At 34.2% G+C, this 20,273-nt stretch overlaps 1 protein-coding gene across 1 annotated transcript in view; it reads right to left on the reverse strand.

Moving 5' to 3' along the window:
- RTTN (rotatin) overlaps positions 1–20,273 on the reverse strand; it is a 233,494-nt gene that overhangs the window by 137,037 nt on the left and 76,184 nt on the right. Inside the window, exons 20-25 of the mRNA XM_044667121.1 lie at positions 17,242–17,330; positions 16,307–16,424; positions 14,455–14,551; positions 9,492–9,560; positions 1,934–2,122; positions 1,107–1,346 (exon numbers count right to left, since the gene is read on the reverse strand). Coding sequence (XP_044523056.1) covers positions 1,107–1,346; positions 1,934–2,122; positions 9,492–9,560; positions 14,455–14,551; positions 16,307–16,424; positions 17,242–17,330 — 802 coding nt within the window. The remainder of the gene's footprint in view (positions 1–1,106; positions 1,347–1,933; positions 2,123–9,491; positions 9,561–14,454; positions 14,552–16,306; positions 16,425–17,241; positions 17,331–20,273) is intronic.

The following is a 20,273-nucleotide window of genomic DNA, read 5'->3' on the forward strand; positions in this document are numbered from 1 at the left end:
TCTCTCTCTCTCTCTCTCTCTCTCTCTCTCTCTCTCTCTCTCTCTCTCTCTCTCTCTCACCCTTATCTTCTCTCTTGGAGTCAATACTGTGTAATGATTCCAAGGCAGAAGAGTGGTAAGGACTAGGCAATGGGGGTTAAGTGACTTGCCCAGGGTCACACAGCTGGGAAGTGTCTGAGGCCATATTTGAACCTACGACCTCCCATCTCTAGGCCTGGCTCTCAATCCACTGAGCTACCCAGCTGTCCCCACATACTCTCTATATTCAAAAGGAGTGTCGTATTCTAATCATTGCACAGAATTTAGACAAGTAAAAAAATGAATTATTTTTATGAGACTTTATGAAATAGACCTATTAATGAAATATATGAACTTCTAATTGGTCATCCTATTTATATGCAGTACAGGATAGTGAAATTTGTTCCCTGCATCCTTTATTGACAATAAATAAGTTCCTGTTATTAGATGTTACATCCAAATAGAAGAAATGAACAAAATTATCAGAATCTAATAATCTTTTTTTTAAACCCTTAACTTCTGTGTATCTTCTTAAATTATAGTAATGGGGGCATCTAAATGGACAGTGAAGTACCAGGCCTGGAGTCAGAAGGACCTGGATTCAAATCTGGCCTCAGACATTTCCTAGCTGTGCGACCCTGGGAAAGTCACATAACCCCATTTGCTGAGCCCTTATTCTTTTGTCTTAAGAGTTGTTACTAAAACAGAAAGTAAGGGCTTGAAAAAAATGCAATAGTTTGCCACCTTTTATCTATTCCTACAGTCTCTGAGAAAGGTATTCCATATCCACATTTAATCCACTAGTCTTCTCATATCAAGTTTCCATGATTTCTATGGGGTCAAAATATGCCAGCAAACTTACAGTAGGATCTCTAGTTTACCATAGGTTAACATGAACTTTCATGTTTGTTATGAATGCAGTTTTACTGTTAACATGTTGAAAAACAAGCAGATTTTAAATAACAATGACATATATTCTTTTTATGATATCCACACTGAGATCACATAATATTTTCTTCAAAGATTGTGTTAAAAATGACAATGATGTGCTTTGTCTTTATAACTAGAAGTCTTGCCTTTAAACTGACCTGTTTAGTTCTTGTTGCCAAGCTGAAGTCTTTAAGACAGCCCCACAAGGGCCATCAACACCCTTGAAAGAAAGTCTGTCATTTAGAAGGTATAATCTCATTCTAGTAACAGCAAGCCTGACTCCCTCATGGCCTTCAGCTTGAGTAATAGAAGAAAGACAATCTTCCAATCCACTATATGTGTGTGTAATCTTTAGTGTAAGGATGTCCACTGTGGATAACTTCAGTGAGTCTAAAACTCTGAAAAAAAAAAAAAGAAAATCAAAACTGAAAATTTTAAAAACAGACAACAAAAAGCATTTTTTTCCTAACACCAAGAAATAAAACTCATATTTTACTATGCATGTAACACTGTATTCAGGAGCTTGTTACCTCAAATTTCTTTTGGAAAAAAAATTTTTTTTCATAAGGAAAATTAGTAGCTGTGTGCATAGATTAAGGATATATACTAGCATTTGTGTGTCATATACTCTTTCTCATAATAGCATGATTAAGTAATATTCCTTTGATTCAATAATACTAAAAGGAAAAATCTATACCATTTATTATGCAGATTTGGACATCCAATTTTAGGTAATCCATGCATTTAAAAATTTTTATTTAAATTTGTTGGAATTTCAGAAAGGCTAACATAACAACCCATATAAATCAAATTATAAAATAAACATGAATAAATAATGCTTTGAAATCTAGTGAAAATTAGGACCTTCTACTGAAAACTTTCAATCTTGAATGACCAAGTGGTAAAAAACCTACTTAACTAGAAAGAAAAAGCTAATCATAATTGACTAACATATAAATTATTTTTAAACAATTTAACAGCTTACTCTTGGGTGTCTTTTTCAGAGTTTATCTTTTTCAGCAGGTTATCAATTCCAAGGCACTGTGATAGGTTCCAAGCTATTCTCAGCATATCTGCCACAGGCTCCAAGGCCAAGCAATCAGCAGACAGTGGCAAAACCACATAGTGAGGGCTGACAGCATGGTGACCAGAGACATGCACTGGTAGATGATACCTAAAGAAAATTTATATACAAAAGTTAATCCATCTTTCAGCACTTTCTTCATCCATTTTTAAAGGTACATTATAATTGCCATACTACAAAAAAGAGGTTAGTCTCTTTGATTCAATCCAAAGACATTCCTCGCCACCAAGTTAAAATAACATTTACATTTAAATACAAACATACATTTTAAAAAATAAGTCCCCAAAACCTTAACATTTCACCCCAACTCAGGAATTACTTTATATAAATGTTAAACCTCATGATGCAAATGTGAAAATAAAAGATAAATTAATCTTGTTTTAGAGATGATTCTTTTTCAGGGACATGTTAAACTAGATAGCCTCAGAGATTCTAGATTTGATGATATACCCCCCAAAATAGGTAAAAAGCTTACATGATTCCTATATTATGAAAAGGCACTACAATTTCATCAGGAAAGAACCCCATGTGAGTAGAAAATACATCCACATTCTCAGAAGGCAATCTGTCTAGGAATTAGTAAAGTCCTAGGGAGTTGCCACAGCAAAAAGGAATTTAAGCAATTTTCACAGGGTAATGAAGATAGAAACCAGACAATATAGGATTGGAACAAAGGTTTTCCTAATTCAAAGTTTAATACTGTACATAGTACAACAAACTGACATATTACATAGTTCTTAAAAGTCATAATTCAAGAGAGAATAAAAATGAAAACCTAAACTTTTTGAAATTCAAACTAGCCATTTATTCATAACATGGTTTACTCAATTATTTAGAGGCTAAATAATTATGAAAATTTATTATTTTGTTTCAATACTACTCAAGCCTACTTCTATTACCTTTTTTGGACTATTCCATTCTTCATTAACATGTCTATCAGAATATAAACAATTAGTTTTGCTGCTTATTAAGTTTTCACCAAATCAGGAATGAAAACAGGATAGAATGAAATTTTGAAATTACTTGTGAATTTTAATTTATATGTACTTTTGTTGCCTTTTTTAAATATGAAAGAATTTATATTGCAATTTGATGTTAAAAAATATTGTTGGAAACATATTTAATTCCCAAGAACTTCCCATTTATCAGAAACTGCAACAAAAAAACTAAAAAAGCCTATCATCTCATAGTTTAGGCCTGTATCTTGCACCAGAAAAGAGTAAACTCAAAACAAATATACATTATGCGTGTTCTGAGGAATTTCTCAGCCTCAGTTCCTGGAGAGCAACAGGAGAATCTCCCCAGTCAAAGAGATCTACTGACTGAGGGGTCAAATAATTTGAATACCCAAACTGAAAAGAAAGACAATTATTAACATAAGATGACTTCTCACTGATAGCACCTTTAGCTTCACAGAGTTCTGATTTGTTTTTTATAAGTGTCCAGGCCTGCTTAGAGTCCACATCCAATTAGGAGCATTCTGCAGGAACTTAGGATACATAAGTAACAATTTTCACAAGAAGTGGAACAGGTAAAGAAAGGGGGAGAGGAGATATCCATGAACAAGGAGTTATGCACTGTCAGAGAAGAGAAGGGAATGTTCTTGAGAGATACTGTGAAGGTAAAAAAGACTACACTTAACAATTAATTGGATTTAGAGATTGAGAATCAGTGAGATATTGAAGATTACACCTAGGTTGCAAGTCTGAATGATTTGGAAGATGGAAGTACCCTTGACAGTAATAGGGAAGTTAGAAAGGAGGGATGATTTTGGAGAAAAGATAATGAGTTCAGTTTTAGTTATTGAATTTAATTTGTCTATTGGGTTATTCTCTTATAGAAGTCTTGTGGGGGGAATAAGCATTTATATAGGGCTTACTATGTGCCAGGCTCTGTGCTCTGTGCTCACATGATCCTCACAACAACCCAGAGAGGCAAATGTTGTTATTATCCCCATTTTACAACTAAAGAAACTGAGGCAAACAAGGATTAAATGACTTGCCCAGGGTTATAATTAGGTCCTGTGTTAGATTCACAATGCCACCTAGCAGCCTTAGATGATAGATAATCGAAGATATGAGACTAGAGGTCAAGAAAAAGGCTGGGACTGCTCAAGTAAATATAGTTATCTGCATTGAGATGATCAATGAAACCATGAGAGCTGAGGAGATGAAAAGACAAGAGTCCTTGGGGATACCCACAGTTAGCAGGCTTGAGCTGAATAAAGATATAGCAAAGGACACTGAAGGCACATTTGGCTAAGCAGGCAGAGAACCAGGAAAAAAATATCAGAAAAACATAAAGAGGAAATAATTTCATGAAAAAGAGGGCAATCAAAAGTTTCAAAATGCTTTAGGGAGGTCAAGAAAGATAAGAATTTGGAAAATGCCATTTATTTCACAATTAAAAGATTATTAGTGACCTAGGAGAAAGCAGTTTTGGATGAATAAAATCAGTAGCCAGAATGCAAAGAGTAAAGAAAAAAGTCCTATACTGAAGTCAGGGAGATATGTTTCAATCCCACCTCTGATACAAACTATGTGGCCTGAGCAAGTTGCTTCAACTCTCTAGGCCTGAGTTTTCACATCCGTAAAATGAGAAGTTAAAACTAGACTGCCCCTAGGGTCCTAACAAATTCTAAGGGTAGGATCTAAGTGCAGCATATTCTAGGCATGGATAAAAAATTAGCACAAAGTACAAAATACCTTATATGCAATAAGAAGGCAAGTTTGGCTGGACCATCATGTTCCTGATGGGATGTAATATATTATATTATATCTATCTATCTATCTATCTATCTATCTATCTATCTATCTATCTATCTATCTATCTATCTATCTATCTATCTATGTGGCTAGAAATATAGATTGGGCCCAGGTTATGAAGAGATTTAAATGCTACTGATACCTCTCCCCAATATCCCAAGTGACGAATGCCTAAGATTATTGTTCCAGGATAGCTTCATTTCACTCAAACTTGACTTTCTGGACTTCTCTTCCTTGCCAACTATCTTACCACTCACCCCTATTTACTCTATCTCTGTGTGTATGTATCTGGAAATCATCAGTAAAGAACTTCAGAGCCTAGCTACAGACTATCTTTTCATATAGACTATCTATGCATTCCTTCCCTTCATATACTCTACAGTCTTGTCGAATGCCTTCTTTCTGTAAACCAAGTATAAGATGCCAACTCAGTGCCTTTGCACATGTGGTCTTCATGGCAGGAATATATACTTTCTTTACCTATGCCTCCAAGAATTCCCAGCTTCCTTCAAAGCAAATGCCACATGTTATATGAGGTCTTTCCTAATCCCCCAAGCTGCTAATACTCTATCACCACCAAAATTACCTTTTATCTTTTATTTGTACTCTATGGAACATGATGCCACACACCAGCTTACTCCCTGGTGTCAACCTCTGCTCTGCTTTCCAACTAATATGCTGTCTTCCCCCATTATATTGTAGCTCCTTGAGGGTATGGACTATCTTTATTTATATCCCTAGCACTTAGAACAGTGCTTGGCACATAGCAGTTGCTTAACAAACTTTTACTGAATTAAATTTAATTGAATTACCTATTTCGTTTCTACCTACATATGTACATGTTAACTCCCATGATAGTATATCAACAACAGAAACTTTTCTTTCTGCCTAATATGAAACATGACTGGGACACAATCTTTAATATAGACTTGTTCATCGATTCTTTGATGTATTACTTTACCTTTTTTTAAACCCTTACTTTCTGTCTTAGAGTCAATACTTTGTATTGCTCCAAGGCAGAAGAGTGGTAAGGGCTAGGCAATGGGGGTCAAGTGACTTGCCCAGGGACACTTGATCTATTACTTTAAAAGAAATCTCCTCTAAAATATCCCCTATAAAATGGACATATATCTATCGAGAAGGAACCCATTACCTTTTTTGGGGCTGAGAACCCATTACTTTCTAAGGTAGCACATTTCACTTTCTGGACAGCTGTATTCCTTATAACTTGGAACTTCCACTGGTTAAGTTATTCCTAAAGTCTCCACTCTCCAGAGAAGTCCAACTTGGTCTGCATTTCCTTCCCAGTCCTATTACTGGCTTTCAGACTCTAAATCATGTGATACCATCCTGAAGCTCCCTTTTTTGCTAGGATCTCATCATCCTGAAATATCATTCACTCCTGTGGCCTTCTGGACCATGTTGGTGAAGGCATGGCACTCACACCACAGTGTGACAGAGGGGCTGCTCCCCTCCCCATCTCCACAGTGCCTGGCAATAATGTTCATATGTCCCATCACTCCACCCAGCAGCCTAATGCGAGCACTTCCTCCCTCTGCTGTCTGGAGTAACGCAGGGGGCTCACAGGCAGCTTGAAGGTGCAGTTTGGGCATGTGATCTTTAAAATGTTTGCCAATAGTGGCCTAGAACATGTCTCTGAAAGGCAAGCCTCCTCCAACTAATGACTTCCCCCTAGAGCCTCCATTTTATGGAATGACTCAGGCTAATCTTCAAGCTCCTCCTAACCGTCCCGGTTCCTGGCTCCAGTATTCTATCTAGACTCCCTTCTCCCTCCATTTTCTGTTCCTTTTGTGTATTTTCATCTCCCATTACAATTTAAACTCCTACAGAATAAGCACTTTCTTTTTTGCTTACATGTGTATCACCAGCACTTAGAACATATAAGTACTTAATAAAAGCTTCTTTCTTTCCTTCTTAGGAAATTTTTCCTAAAGAAGCCTAAATCTCCCTTCTACATTTCCAGTCAACATTCAAAGTTTTGTCCTCTGTAGTTAAGTCTAATCCCTGCTCTACAAGATAGCCTTTCAAATATTTAAATTGTTACTAAGTCTTTTCTTCTCTAAGTTGGATATCCCCAGTTTCTTAAACCAATCCCTTGTCTTGGATTCCATTTTTTTTATTGTCCTGATTATCTTCTTCAGCAAGTATTCAAATCTTGAATATATATCCCAGATTTTAAAACAAAACAAAACCAAAGCCCTCTATTCTTTACCTCAGGTCAAGTCAATTGACTTCATATCCCACATCAGAGAACAATCAACTACCACAAGTACAGTAGGGCCCTGTATCCTCAGAGTATATGTTTCAAGACCCATCATGGATGACTGAAAAAAAAGATAAAATTGAACACCTGCTGATCCTATCTATAATGTAATTTACTTGACATACATATGTATAATAAAATTTAATTGATAAATATATAGTAAGACATTAACAACATTAAATATAATAGTAATAAAGTATGTTATGCAATATTATATAGAACTGTATTCTCTTAGGGTATTCAGGGAAGGTAAGCAACTCTGGAATGAGGGCTAACTGCTCACCCACCCTTGGGGTCCACCTAGCACTCAGCTCTCGCCTGTGGCTCCAAGAAGCTATAGCATGCACAGCAGACACAACCTAGTAAACTATATAGGCTGATGGGTTAAACCAAACTTAGGAAAACCAATGGGCCACAAACTGGTTGGTTAGTTAGTGGGGTGTCTATCCCCAAGCATGTGAAGACATCCCACAGTGGGATGGGCAGATTAGAACAATTTATTCCAAAGGCTACAGACACTGTGGAGAGCTTAGAGCTGGATCAGACATCAAAGATGCCAAAATCATCTACTGCATCCTGGGCCATCACCAGTCATTCTAACTTTTTGTCTTGTCATCGATCTTTGAGGACTCTAGAAGAGTGAATCTGATGAGTATGTAACTCTGTCTCGGTTAAAGCCATTTTGCTGTGGTTATCCCAGAGTAATTGAACCAGTGGACAATAAATCAGTGGATACAGGAGCCCTATTGTATTGTCTTTTCTTCTAGCTATAATTGGATAGCCTCTTTCCTGAAAGTACTCATAAATCCAAATTTTATCATTGCTTAGGGCAAAAAGGAGAAGTTTTCTACATGGTGGGTATAGGCCTTCTCTCCATAGGAAGAGTGTCTTATTTATTACCTAACTTTTGGGGGTCAGTGGTTTTCCTTTCCTTTCTCCACCATCTATCCTCCTAGAAGAGATTATGATTGTTCTTACCTTTTCAAAACTTTTTCCTCAGAGATCTTACTTCATTACTTTAGAAAACATTTCATTTTCCCTAGCTTGTTACTTTGTATTAGCACAATCCAAATTATTATACAGTCTTTGTGAGTCACCCTCCAACAAACTAGATATTAAAAGAATGCCTGTCAATTGAGAAATGGTTGAAAAAATTATAATATATGAATGTGATAAAATACTATTGTGCTTCAGAAAATAATGAAAGGATTGATTTTAGAAAAAACTAGTTTGACTCATATGAACAGAGTGAAGTCAGAAAAACAATTCATACAATTACAATAACATTGTAAAAACAAAATATTTGAGACTTAAGAACTTTAATCAATGCAATAACCAACCCTGATTCTATAGGACCAAAGATGAAAAAGCTAACCACTTCTTAACAGACAGGTGATAGTGTGAGTGACAGTGCTAAAGTAAAATCAATATAACTTGCAATTAATTGGATGTGTCTAAAACAAAAGAGGGGCAGAAGAGTCAGAGATGCATTCAAAGTTACAAGCCTGGTTAACTAGAAGATTACCAATACTTTTTTCCTCAACCAATTCCCAGGGTTAGAATGTTCTCCTCCATTTTACAAAGGATAGTGATAATATGAAGGAAATCCATAGGGGCATGACCAGAATGGTGAAGGCCTGAAGATCATACGTCATTTAGATTAGTTGAAGAAAATAGGCATAGTCAGTCAGAAAAAGAGAATAATTGATAGCCTTCTTCAAGTATTTGAAGGATTGTTTATTATATAGAAGAGATATTTGTCTTTCTCTTCTTGATTCTAAAGAGCAGAATCTAAAGATTATAGAAGCAGAAAGTGTAGAGCTAGATTTTGGCTCAATTTTTTTTAATTTCTTAACAGAATAATAAGGAAATATGTTTTGCATGATAATACATCTACAGACCAGATTGAATTGCTTGCCAACTCTGAAAAGGGGAAGGGAAGAAGGGAGGGAGACACTTTGGATCATATAACTTCAGAAAACTTATGTGGAAATTTGTTATTACATGTAATTGGTAAAAATAATAAAATTTTAAAATTTCTTAAGAATCAGGACTACCTAAAAATAGAATGGACTGCCTCCAAAGATACTGGACTATCCCTCCTTAGAGGTTCAAGTCAAGACTGGAGAAAGATTGCTTAGTAATGCTATAAATTAGGTTCCTCTTCAGGTGCCATTGAGCTACTTCTTATTTCTGAGATTTTATGATTCTTTGAAATACTTTCCCTTTCTTTAAGGCCCAAATTTAGTGCCACTTTCTCCATAAAACTTGTTTTAATGCTTAAAGTGATCTCTCTTACACCAAATTTCTCAGCAAAATAAACAATTATAAAGAAAACATTCATATTTAATTTTTCCCTAATAAAATCATGTTTTACCCTTTAAAAAAATGAAAGTAATAAAGTCCTTACCGCCTAATCACTGACACTGGTAAGCTAAAGGTTGGAGTTACAGTTGATATACTGGATATAGTATCAGACCTGTTTCAAAAGGAGAAATGAAAAATGAAGGAAATATTAAATACAATGTTGTATAACATTTTTTCAAAGCTTCATCAGCATAAATTATATCACCTTGACATAACAACTTGAGTATTTTATAATTTAGGGAAACAGAAACCCAAAATAACACTACTTAGAATTATATAAACTAATGATCAATGAAGCATGTAAAACCCAATGGAATTCCTCATTGGCTATGGGAGGGAGCTGGGAGGAGGGGAATGAAAGAACATAATTCATGTAACCATGGAAAAATATTCTAAATTAATTAATAAATAAACTTAAAAAAATAATTATATAAACTAAAACATACTTAGCAGTCACAATTATGATTCCTCTAATATAAGTACATGTAGTAAAAGTCTATTAAAACATGGCTAGTTAGTAAGACTCATCAATACTATTGGCATTAAAATATTGCTATCAAATTAAATAACTTTCAAAACATTTTTAGTATGCACAATTAAATTTTAAAATTATCACACAAAAAAGGATACCCAATTCCAGGAGGAATTAGTAAACATATTATTTTTATTTTTGTAAAAAAAAGGAAATAACATTAATAATGCTATCATTGCTACAAATATCTTAGATTTGAGTAGTCCTTTTCAAAGTACTTTCCCTTACATAATCCTAGTTAATTATCACAACAATTTTATGAAGGAAACCTGGTACATTTCCCTGAAAGGTGAGAAAACAAAGGCTCATAAATGTAAAAGTGACTTGCTAGGGCACATTCTAGTGAGAAAAAAAGCTAGGTCAAGAAATCAAGTCTTCTTACTTTTAAACTAATAAATAATTGTTGCCACACTTCCCTTTTCAAGTTCTCTATATTTCCAGTAAAATAATACTGTATTAAAACACCAATTCAACTAAAGGCATCATTTTTTCTTTTACCTACCTCTACTAAAGTCTTCTTCTAATGCCTAACCATATTGTGAAGGTGAATCTGAAGGTCTTGAATCTAGACAAATAAAGTATGAGCTCTGGGAAGTTTATTAAGATGTAAGAGGTTTTGAAATCACTTCCACTGATGGACTATGTGTCTTTTGACCTAGGAGGAAGAGGAAGCTAGCTAGGTGCAGAGAGGTTCATCACCAGATTGGCTATGTGGTGATGCATTTTTTGATGATAATAATGATAAACAGATATCTATATCAGTGAACATAGTATTTGTAACAGTGAGAATATCAAGTCAGGCTAGATCTTGACTAGTCTAAAAGTTGTACAGTACATGTAAGAAATCCATCTTTAAGAAGAGCCCCTATTTTTTAATACCCTTTCTTTCCATCTTAGATATATTGGTTCTGTAGAGAAATATTTGTTAATTAAGTAAAAGTTCATAAGGAAATAGAGTAAGGTAGCATAATTTATTTATAAATACATCAGAGAGATTAATAAGTTGAGTTTCTTTAAATCTGAATGGAGAGGGCAGCTGGGTAGCTCAGGGAATTGAGAGCCAGGCCGAGAGACAGGAGGTCCTAGGTTCAAATCTGACCTCAGACACTTCCCAGCTGTGTGACCCTGGGCAAGTCACTTGACCCCCATTGCCTACCCTTACCACTCTTCTGCCTTGGTGCCCATACACAACACAGTATTGACTCCAAGATGGAAAGGAAGAGTTTAAAAAAAATTTTTTTTAATTAAAAAAAAATCTGAATGGAATCTCAGGGATGATTAATGGGAGAGAACTTTCTCAAGGAGCTTTGAGAAAGGCAGTTGATAACTGCTCACTTTGGGCTGACCATGTTCAAGGAAGGTGGTCCACAGAGCAACTCTGCAAGGTTGGAAAATCTTAGTGAATTTACATCTTGAGAATAATCCATCTTATCCAGTCAGAGAAGACAAGGAGTTTGTTGGGTGCAGTACTCGTGACTGCTCCAACAGGTTGAGTGGAGAAGGTAGTAAAATCTCTGACCAAATGGAAATTACATTTGAGCAACAGGGAAGGAAAACCTGATTTATTCTTCTTGTTTATAAGGTTATAACTAGAATAGGATAGATAGATAAGGTTTCAGGTTTTTTTAGACAGAATAGGAAGAGCTTTGACTCAGTCGAAGGTGAAGACAGTCTTTGCAGACCAGATTCGTGGGGTGGTTATAGTAAGATTTTATTAGCATAGGAATCTACATAATTATAAGAATTATATTTCTACCTGCTTTCTTTTTATTATCTCTTCTAAAATTTTTATACAAACAATAAATATATTTTACATAACTGGCCTGAGCCAGTTTTCTTTATGTACTGTTTACAGAAGCCATCTTTCTCAATAGTCAAACAATAGCCTATCCACTCAGGGCCCAGGTATTGGAAATACCTATACCAATACCAATAATCTATAAGGATCAATAATCCTTATAACAGTTCCAAGGCAGAAAAGTAAGAGACTACATTTTTAAATTATTATGTTCAATCCCAGAGAATAATCTTGCTAATAATAAATGTTCATTGGTGCTAGTTAATAAGAATTTCTTTCAGCTTACCAATTACTAATTAATTGTACCTCAGACACAGTAATATGTTTTCCTAGTGGACTGAAAGTAATAAGGTATTTCCTAGCATGGTCACAACCAGGATCTAGGCAAGGATCTTTTAATATCAACAAGAGTAAATTCAACAGCAACATTCAATAAGTACTTACTGAACATCTACCATGCTTAAGCAACTATGGTCTAAATAAAGATGAATAATACATGTGAGTTTAATTCTGCCAACTAATCCTAAACCTTAATAGCTTTTTTCAAAGTTTATTCTATTTGTAAAAACACATTTAGATGAAATGTAAAGGCATACAATTAGTTTTGAAATGTTTAATGATTTTAAATTTCACAAGCAATTTTTTAAAGGAGGGGGTTAAATTACAGCTGATAATAGCTAAATATGCAATACCAAGCAAAACAAAAGATAAAACTAAATTTCAACAGACAACATACAATATTATTTGGAAAAACAAAATTGATTATTGATTTACTGCTAATAAAAAGAGGTGATGGTGGAAGGCATATGAATAAGGTAATCAGACTCTGAATTGTTGAGATCTGTATTTCTCCTTGCCTCCCAGCAAATTTTTAAGAGGATTAGATTAAGAGTCAGAAGAACTGGATTTTAATGTCTTAACACTGCTAGTAATTAAGTATATGACTGTGGGCAAGTCAACTAACTCTGGGATTCAGTTTCTTTATCTATGAAATGGAAGGTTTATATTAAATAACCTCTAAAGTTCTTTCCAATTCTATGATCTAATCTCAAGATGGAATCATATGAAGCACTAGTCAGCATAGTAATTTGACAATCTTACTAGTATACATGCTAAAGAAATGAAAAAAACAAAAGCATAGACCATGTAACTCCAAAATATTAGACAAATCCTAATATCCTGGGCAAAGCATTCATTTGAAAAGATGCTTGTTTTCAAGTGAAGTATGCTGCTTGGTGCTATTTGCCCACTCAAAAATGTAGAGGAAACTACTACTGCTTAAATGGTCCTACTCTATGTCCTCATCAATGTTCATTAGAAAGTATATTTATTGTCCTTAAAAGTTTTTAGTAATAGAAACTTTCTGATAAATGAAACTACCTAAAATGCTATATATTAGAAAGAACTATTCATTATTCGGTAAGAAAAATCTACTACTTTTAAAGTCTTTTTTAAAAATCTATAGAGGGGGCAGCCAAGTAACTCAGAGGATTGAGCCAGACCTAGAGACAGGAGGTCCTAGATTCAAATCTGGCCTCAGACATTTTCCAAGCTGTGTGACCCTGGGCAAGTCACTTAACACCCTTTCCTAGCCCTTACCACTCTTCTGCCTTGAAGCCAATACACAGTATTGACTCCAAGATGGAAGATAAGGGTTTAAAAAAAATCTATAGTGGTGTACAATTTATAATCTATTCCTTCATAACAGTACTGAGAGATATGTAGTATTGGCATTATTCTTTCCTTTTTACAAGTGAATAAACTTAGGCTAAGTGTGATTATATGACTTGCCTATTGTCAAAAAGCTAGTAAGTAGAAGAATTAAAGCTGAGATTAAGACTTTCTTACTACAAGGCCAGTATTATTCAAGTCAATTATACATTATATAAATATAGTGACACTGGAGAGGGTTGGCCTTAAGATCAGGAAGATTTAGCCTAAGTCATTCCTCTAATGTGCTAGCTTTTTTACTTTGGGTAAGAAACCACTCATTGCCCCCAGTAGTATTCTAATATGAGTAGCTGATATACATTAACAAGTGGAGGAAATCTAGATACTGGAACTTCATTGAAATGACACAAATACAATTCTGCAACACTTTAAAAACCTCCAAAAAAATACTACCCTACCTATGTAAAATTCAGTTAAGTCCAGTATTGTACAAATCCAAGTAAGTGAGGTTTTCTAGGTCAAATAGATTGTACAACTCTATAAACAATTTGCATTTTGAAAATTTTCTCAATAATTCTGCCTCACAAATTCCTATATCTGAATTAGCATACTCTTCAAAGTAAGTGTTAAATAATGCTTCATTCCCAAAAGTTCATGCTCCATTCCCAAAAGTCCTATTCTAATATTAACATGTGATAAATTAAAATATGTCTGTAGGTGCTAAAGGCTATTAACTCTGCCTAGAAACATACTTAAATATTGAAATAGGATCTTCTGGAAAGTAATAGTGGGAATTTCTGGAAGTATGGCAAATTAACAGAGAAGAAAATTAGGAGTAAGTAAAGCCTTTTTGAGCCTCTTTCATGAACCAAAAATCACTACTGATTAAGCTTCCTAAAGATTGACCCTTATAGACATGAAATCACAAATATCTCCAATTCTTTTACAATAAAGTTAGAGAAGAAAACACAGATAAGTAGGTGCTGTTAAATTTTTATAACATACCATATGTCCATTCGTGATACTTCATCAAACAGAAGAAGACAGAATAATGCTGCCACTTCAGTCACAATGGCAGAATCCTTTTGGAATATCAAAGCAACTAAAGAGTCAAAAAACAAAATTTTCTATCAAATATTTTAGTTATAAGAAAATATCTTACACATACATATTAATCTTTGAATCTGAAATGAAGATACACACTATAAAGATTATATAATTGATCAATTTTTTGGATGTTCAGGAAATGTACAAATATAAGGGGAAAAAATTGCTGTGGAATATATTAGTGTGTCTGAACCCTGATTTGACCAGGCAATCAAATTAGCCTACTTGCTATTTCACATATAGGTCATTTCGTCTCCTGTTTCTCTGCCTTTGCACAGGGGCTACTCTATTCCTAGAGCATTCTCCTTCCCCATCTACAGGGTTTAAATGAGGGATGATACCCCACAAAAGGACCTTTTCTTTCCTAGATGTCAGTGTAAGGGGCAGCTGGGTATCTCAGTGGATTGAGAGCCAGGCCTAGAGACAGGAGATCCTAGGTTCAAATCCGGCCTCGGACACTTCCCAGCTGTGTGACCCTGGGCAAGTCACTTGACCCCCATTGCCTACCCTTACCAATCTTCCACCTATAAGTCAATACACAGAAATTAAGGGTTTAAAATTAAAAAAAAAAAAAAGAAAAAACTCAACTAGATGTCAGTGTACTCTCTTAGGCCAAAACAAAAAATTTAGCATTTCTTTGGATTTTTTTTCTTATCAGCATACCTTGCAATAAGTGCCTGGTCTGAGACTGTTTCTTTTTTGTACTTGTTTCCCCAATGCCTAGCACAGCACCTGGCACATAGTAGGTACTCATTAACTGCTTGTCAAATGAATCTTAGAGGCACAGGAATAACTGGAAGGAGGGGACCTTAGAGGTCATGCAGTCCAATCCTCTTGTTTTATAGAGAGGAAAAGTAAGTCCCAAAAAAGACTAGTGATTTGCCCAAGATCAAAATAAATATAAATAGAATATACTGACCTAATCTGTCCAAAAAAAAAGAATATTATAAAATTAAGGTTCAGGAGATGACTAAATTGACAGCTAAAGATATTAGGTTAACTATTCAAAAGTGACTATGGATTTCCTCCTCCATTAAACTATCAAAATTAGGATAAATGAAAGAACAGAAGCTATGGAACTTGACTAGCATTTTACAAAGATTAATTAGTCTCCACTGATGATTCTGAAAGGCATACAAACTCCCAGTTTTACAGGTGGGGATATGTGATACTAATGCTTGCCTAATGAGATAATAAGCCACTAGAGGATACAGGATCTGATGACAGAAACAAAACAAACAATGGGTCACAGAAGAGATGTAGTAACAGCAGCTGCAGTGGTGTCTCTTTATATGCATGGACTCTACTTAAATGTCAGGACACCAGATGGCACATGTACAAAGGGTATAAAATATCCTCATGAGGTACAGCTTTTAATAGATCAAAGGTCAACACACTAAAAGTACTGAACTGAGTAATGGGATTAGAAAAGAAAAATTCATACAGTACAATATGTCATTACCAAAATGTACCGATATATTTTAAAGCTTTATAGAAAATCAGGCATTTCTAAATATTAGGGGTTTAACAACTATTTCTCCTTTTTAATACAGATGTAGATATACACATATATTATGTACACAAATATATAGACATAGTTTATACATTTGTCAATCAATAAGTGCATGTGTATCATATAAACATGCATATACATAGATATATATAAAAAGGAAAATGGTTATTAAACTCAAAATAAATAATTCTCTCCAACCAATAAACATATTACATTACTAATAAGAGCTTTTTTCACCTCTGAATAACAGGAAGAAGGTAGAGGTCTCCTGTGAAAGAGACAGACGTTTAACTGAATCGATAGTCAGAAGTTTTCTTATGATTGTAAGGCACGGTAATATCATACATTCCACTTCCTAATCAAGAATAAAAAAACAAAATAATGTTGTTTTTATATATTCTAATATGAGAAAATAAGCTATTTTAGTATTACTTACTATAGGTTTTTTCATAAAAACTAAGAGTAACAGGGTAGCCAAGAGGCTTAGTGTACAGAGAACCAGACCAAGAGATGGGAGGTCCTGAGTTCTAATATAGAACTTCCTACCTGTGAGATCCTGGACAAGTCACTTAAACTTCATTGTCTTAAACATTACCACCACTCTCCTGCCTTGGAACCAATATATAGTACTGATTCTAAGACACAAAATAAGGGGTTAAAAAAACTAAGAGTAAATTTGTTGTTTAGTCATTTTTTTGGTCATGTCCAACTCTTCATAAATGCATTTGGGGTTCTCTTAGCAAAGGTACTGGATTATCTTACCACTTCCTTCTTCATCTCATTTTATAGATGAGGAATATTAGGAAACCAGGTTAAATGACTTGTCCAGAGTAGTAAGTATAAGAGGCCGGACTTGAAGTCAGAAAGAGAAGTCTTCCTGGCTCCAGGTCTAGCATTCTTATCAACTGAACTACATGGCTGCCCTAAGAGTAAAAGAAATGTAAATAAATGTTACTTAAGAATTTTTTAAAATGAGGCCAATATAATTAATTATAGGTTTGTTCTCAGATTCAAAGCTAAATGATAGCCAATATTCAATTATATCTGGCAGTAAAATCTCATTAATAAAGTAATGACTATCTGGAAAAATGCAATTTTGCTGGGCTTTTATGGCTCAGGGTTTTGAGGGAACTGAAAGCAAAGTTTAGAAATGGTGGTAGATGGAAACTTACTTGGCCATCTTCTCTTACACATTTATTTAAAACAGAAAACATACTGTCAATTAAATCCATCTTGTTCAACACATTATGCATTTTGATATCTGTAAAAGAAGGGAAAATTATAAAAATGCAACATGCTATAAAAATAAGTCTAAGATACTATTCTATTCAGAATTTAATAAGTCTTTGACTCATTATTTAACTTAACTTAATGTTCTAGACATTTTATTATAGCATTTTTTCAAAGGAATAAAGTTAAATTCCTCTTTTAAAATGCTTTGTTTATTTGAGTTCTTAAGAGAAAGATTTTTCAAATGCAAGGCTTAAATATTTTTATTATGGAAAACAAAATTGTAAGACTAGAGAATAATATAAAGACACTGTAGCTATTTAAAAATTAAGTTAAACGAGGGCATGCCCTTCAATTGGGGAATGGCTGAACAAATTGTGGTATATGCTGGTGATGGAATACTATTGTGCTAAAGGAATAATAAACTGGAGGAATTTCATGTGAACTGGAAAGACCTCCAGGAATTGATGCAGAGTGAAAGGAGCAGAGCCAGAAGAACATTGTACACAGAGACTGATATACTGTGGTAAAATCGAATGTAATGGACTTCTGTACTAGCAGCAATGCGATGACCCAGGACAATTCTGAGGGATTTATGGAAAAGAACGCTACCCACATTCAGAGGAAGAACTACAGGAGTGGAAACACAGAAGAAAAACAACTGCTTGAACACATGGGTTGATGCAGACATGATTGGGGATACAGACTCGAAACAACCACAAAAATGCAACTATCAATAATATGGAAATAGGTCTTGATAAGTAGTACATGTTAAAACCAGTGAAAATGCACATTGGCTGGGGGGGATGGTGAAAGGGGGTTGAAGGGGAAAGTAAAAACATGAATCATGTAAAAATAAATAAATAAAAAATAAAAAAATAAATATTAAGTTAAAATTTTAATATTTAACAAAAATAATTTTCATATGGAACTACTGAGTTCTTTTTGAAACTTGTAAATGTTTCTATCATCACTATTAAGTATGTTTTTCAGAGAAAAGAAATGTCTTATTCCTAGTTTTTCCAGTATGTATTTTTGTTGCCTATTCCCCACTCCTAATATATTTCATCTATGCATGGGGACATTTTGTTGGCCTATTTCATGATGCTATTCAGGCCCTTGCTATTTCTGGAAATCTTTTATTTTAACAGTCTTTAGTAGTTTGAATTACTATTTAAGATACAATTGCTAATAAGGATAATGTAACTGAATGTTACAAATATTTACAAAATGTATGCTTTTACATTGTTATAGAGTAGCCCTGTCTCACTAAATATATTCACAGAATGGCAGCTATATTTGTCTCCTAATTCCTGGCTTTTAGTGCAACCTTAGGATTACAAAACTGGCCAAAAATTGCTAAAGATTATCATGTAACTAACTGTTCTAAACCGGGAATTAAGCCAAGTTCCAGAGTTTGGAATATGTCTAAATCAAAGGCACTTTAACTTCTTTGTGTCATTTTTTGAGCCTTGTGAAGTATATACTCCCTCTGAGAAGAATGTTTATGGATGCATAAATAAATGGAATTACAAAAGAAAACAATTATGTTTAAGTACAGATTTCCAAATATTAAAAAGAACAAGTTCACAGACTCTAGGTGAAGAATACCTTGTATAGATTAAATATAAACTAGTGCCATAATTTCAATTAACTTCTTAACATGCCGCATCCCCTACCCCAAACCTATACATCCCTATAAATCCTTTAATTATTTTTCCTTATTTAATTAAATATTCCCTAATTATATGCAAAAAAATGTTTAACAATCATTTTTAAAAATTTTGAGTTCCAAATTCCCTCTTGTGATCCTCCTTTCCTCCTCCTTCCTTCCTCTCTCCTTGAAAAGGCAAACAATTTGATTTCAATTATACATATGAAGTTATGCCAAACATATTTTCATATCAACCATGTTGCAAAAGAAAGCACAAAGTGAAAGAGATAACGAAAAATTTTTAAAGTATGATTCAAACTGCCATTAGCGTTTATTAGTGCTCTCTCTGGAAACATACATCCCTAGATCTTAAGGCATAAACCAGAATTTAGATTTTTGTCAAAATTCCAAAAAATATGCATTCAGAGACATTGTTTTACCTACTTTGTTAGGGCATAATAGAAAATAGAAAATAAAATCTAAAAAAATTCAACAATTAGATAACTGACCAATGAATAAGCAAAAACTGACATTCTAAGTATTGATAGATATGGTTAACATATTGGTATAATGTTATGGCCTATTACTAAAGCTGGAAATTTTAGTTGCTTTTAAATAATTAATTTTGCAAGCTGGAGAAGAATTTATCTTCTTTAGGAGATCTCATCAACTAAAAAAAATACATGATGGTAATATTACCTTAGTTTTTCCTGACAGAATGTTCTAGTACTTCTACTTTAATGAAGCATTAATAGGTAGTGACTACAGAAATGGTGTAGTACAATGGAAAGAGCACTAGCTCTGGAACCAGAAGGCCTGGATTAAAATCCTACCTCTGCTTACTACTTGTGTGACCTTAGCCAAGTAACATAACTTCCCTGGGCCTCAGTTTCCTCAGCTGTAAAGTGAAAGGGTTGGATTAGATGGCCTCTGAGGTCCCTCCCAGCTCTAGATCTATAATACAAATGAACAGATTGAGCTTCAGAATTTCATAATTGTCATTAAATGCATGAAGCAATTAATTTATTCCTAGGATTAGAATCTTCCTTAGAAACATTCTAAATAATGATACCAACTTTTACCAGTACTGAAGAATTATTCTCTAGAGACAGGAGTGAAGTAAATGCAAAGTAATTAGTAATATCTAATATGAAAGAAGAGAAAATAGTTACATAATGACAATTGTTCTTTAACAATTAAGCTAAAGAAAAAAATCTTCTTAACTGTCTCAAAATCAATTCATAAAAATCATCAACTGGGACAATTAGGTGGCTCCGTGGACTGAGAGCCAGGCCTAGAGACAGGAAGTTCAAATCTAGC

The sequence above is a fragment of the Gracilinanus agilis genome, chromosome 1, assembly GCF_016433145.1.
Source record: "Gracilinanus agilis isolate LMUSP501 chromosome 1, AgileGrace, whole genome shotgun sequence".
Lineage (NCBI taxonomy): Eukaryota > Metazoa > Chordata > Mammalia > Didelphimorphia > Didelphidae > Gracilinanus > Gracilinanus agilis.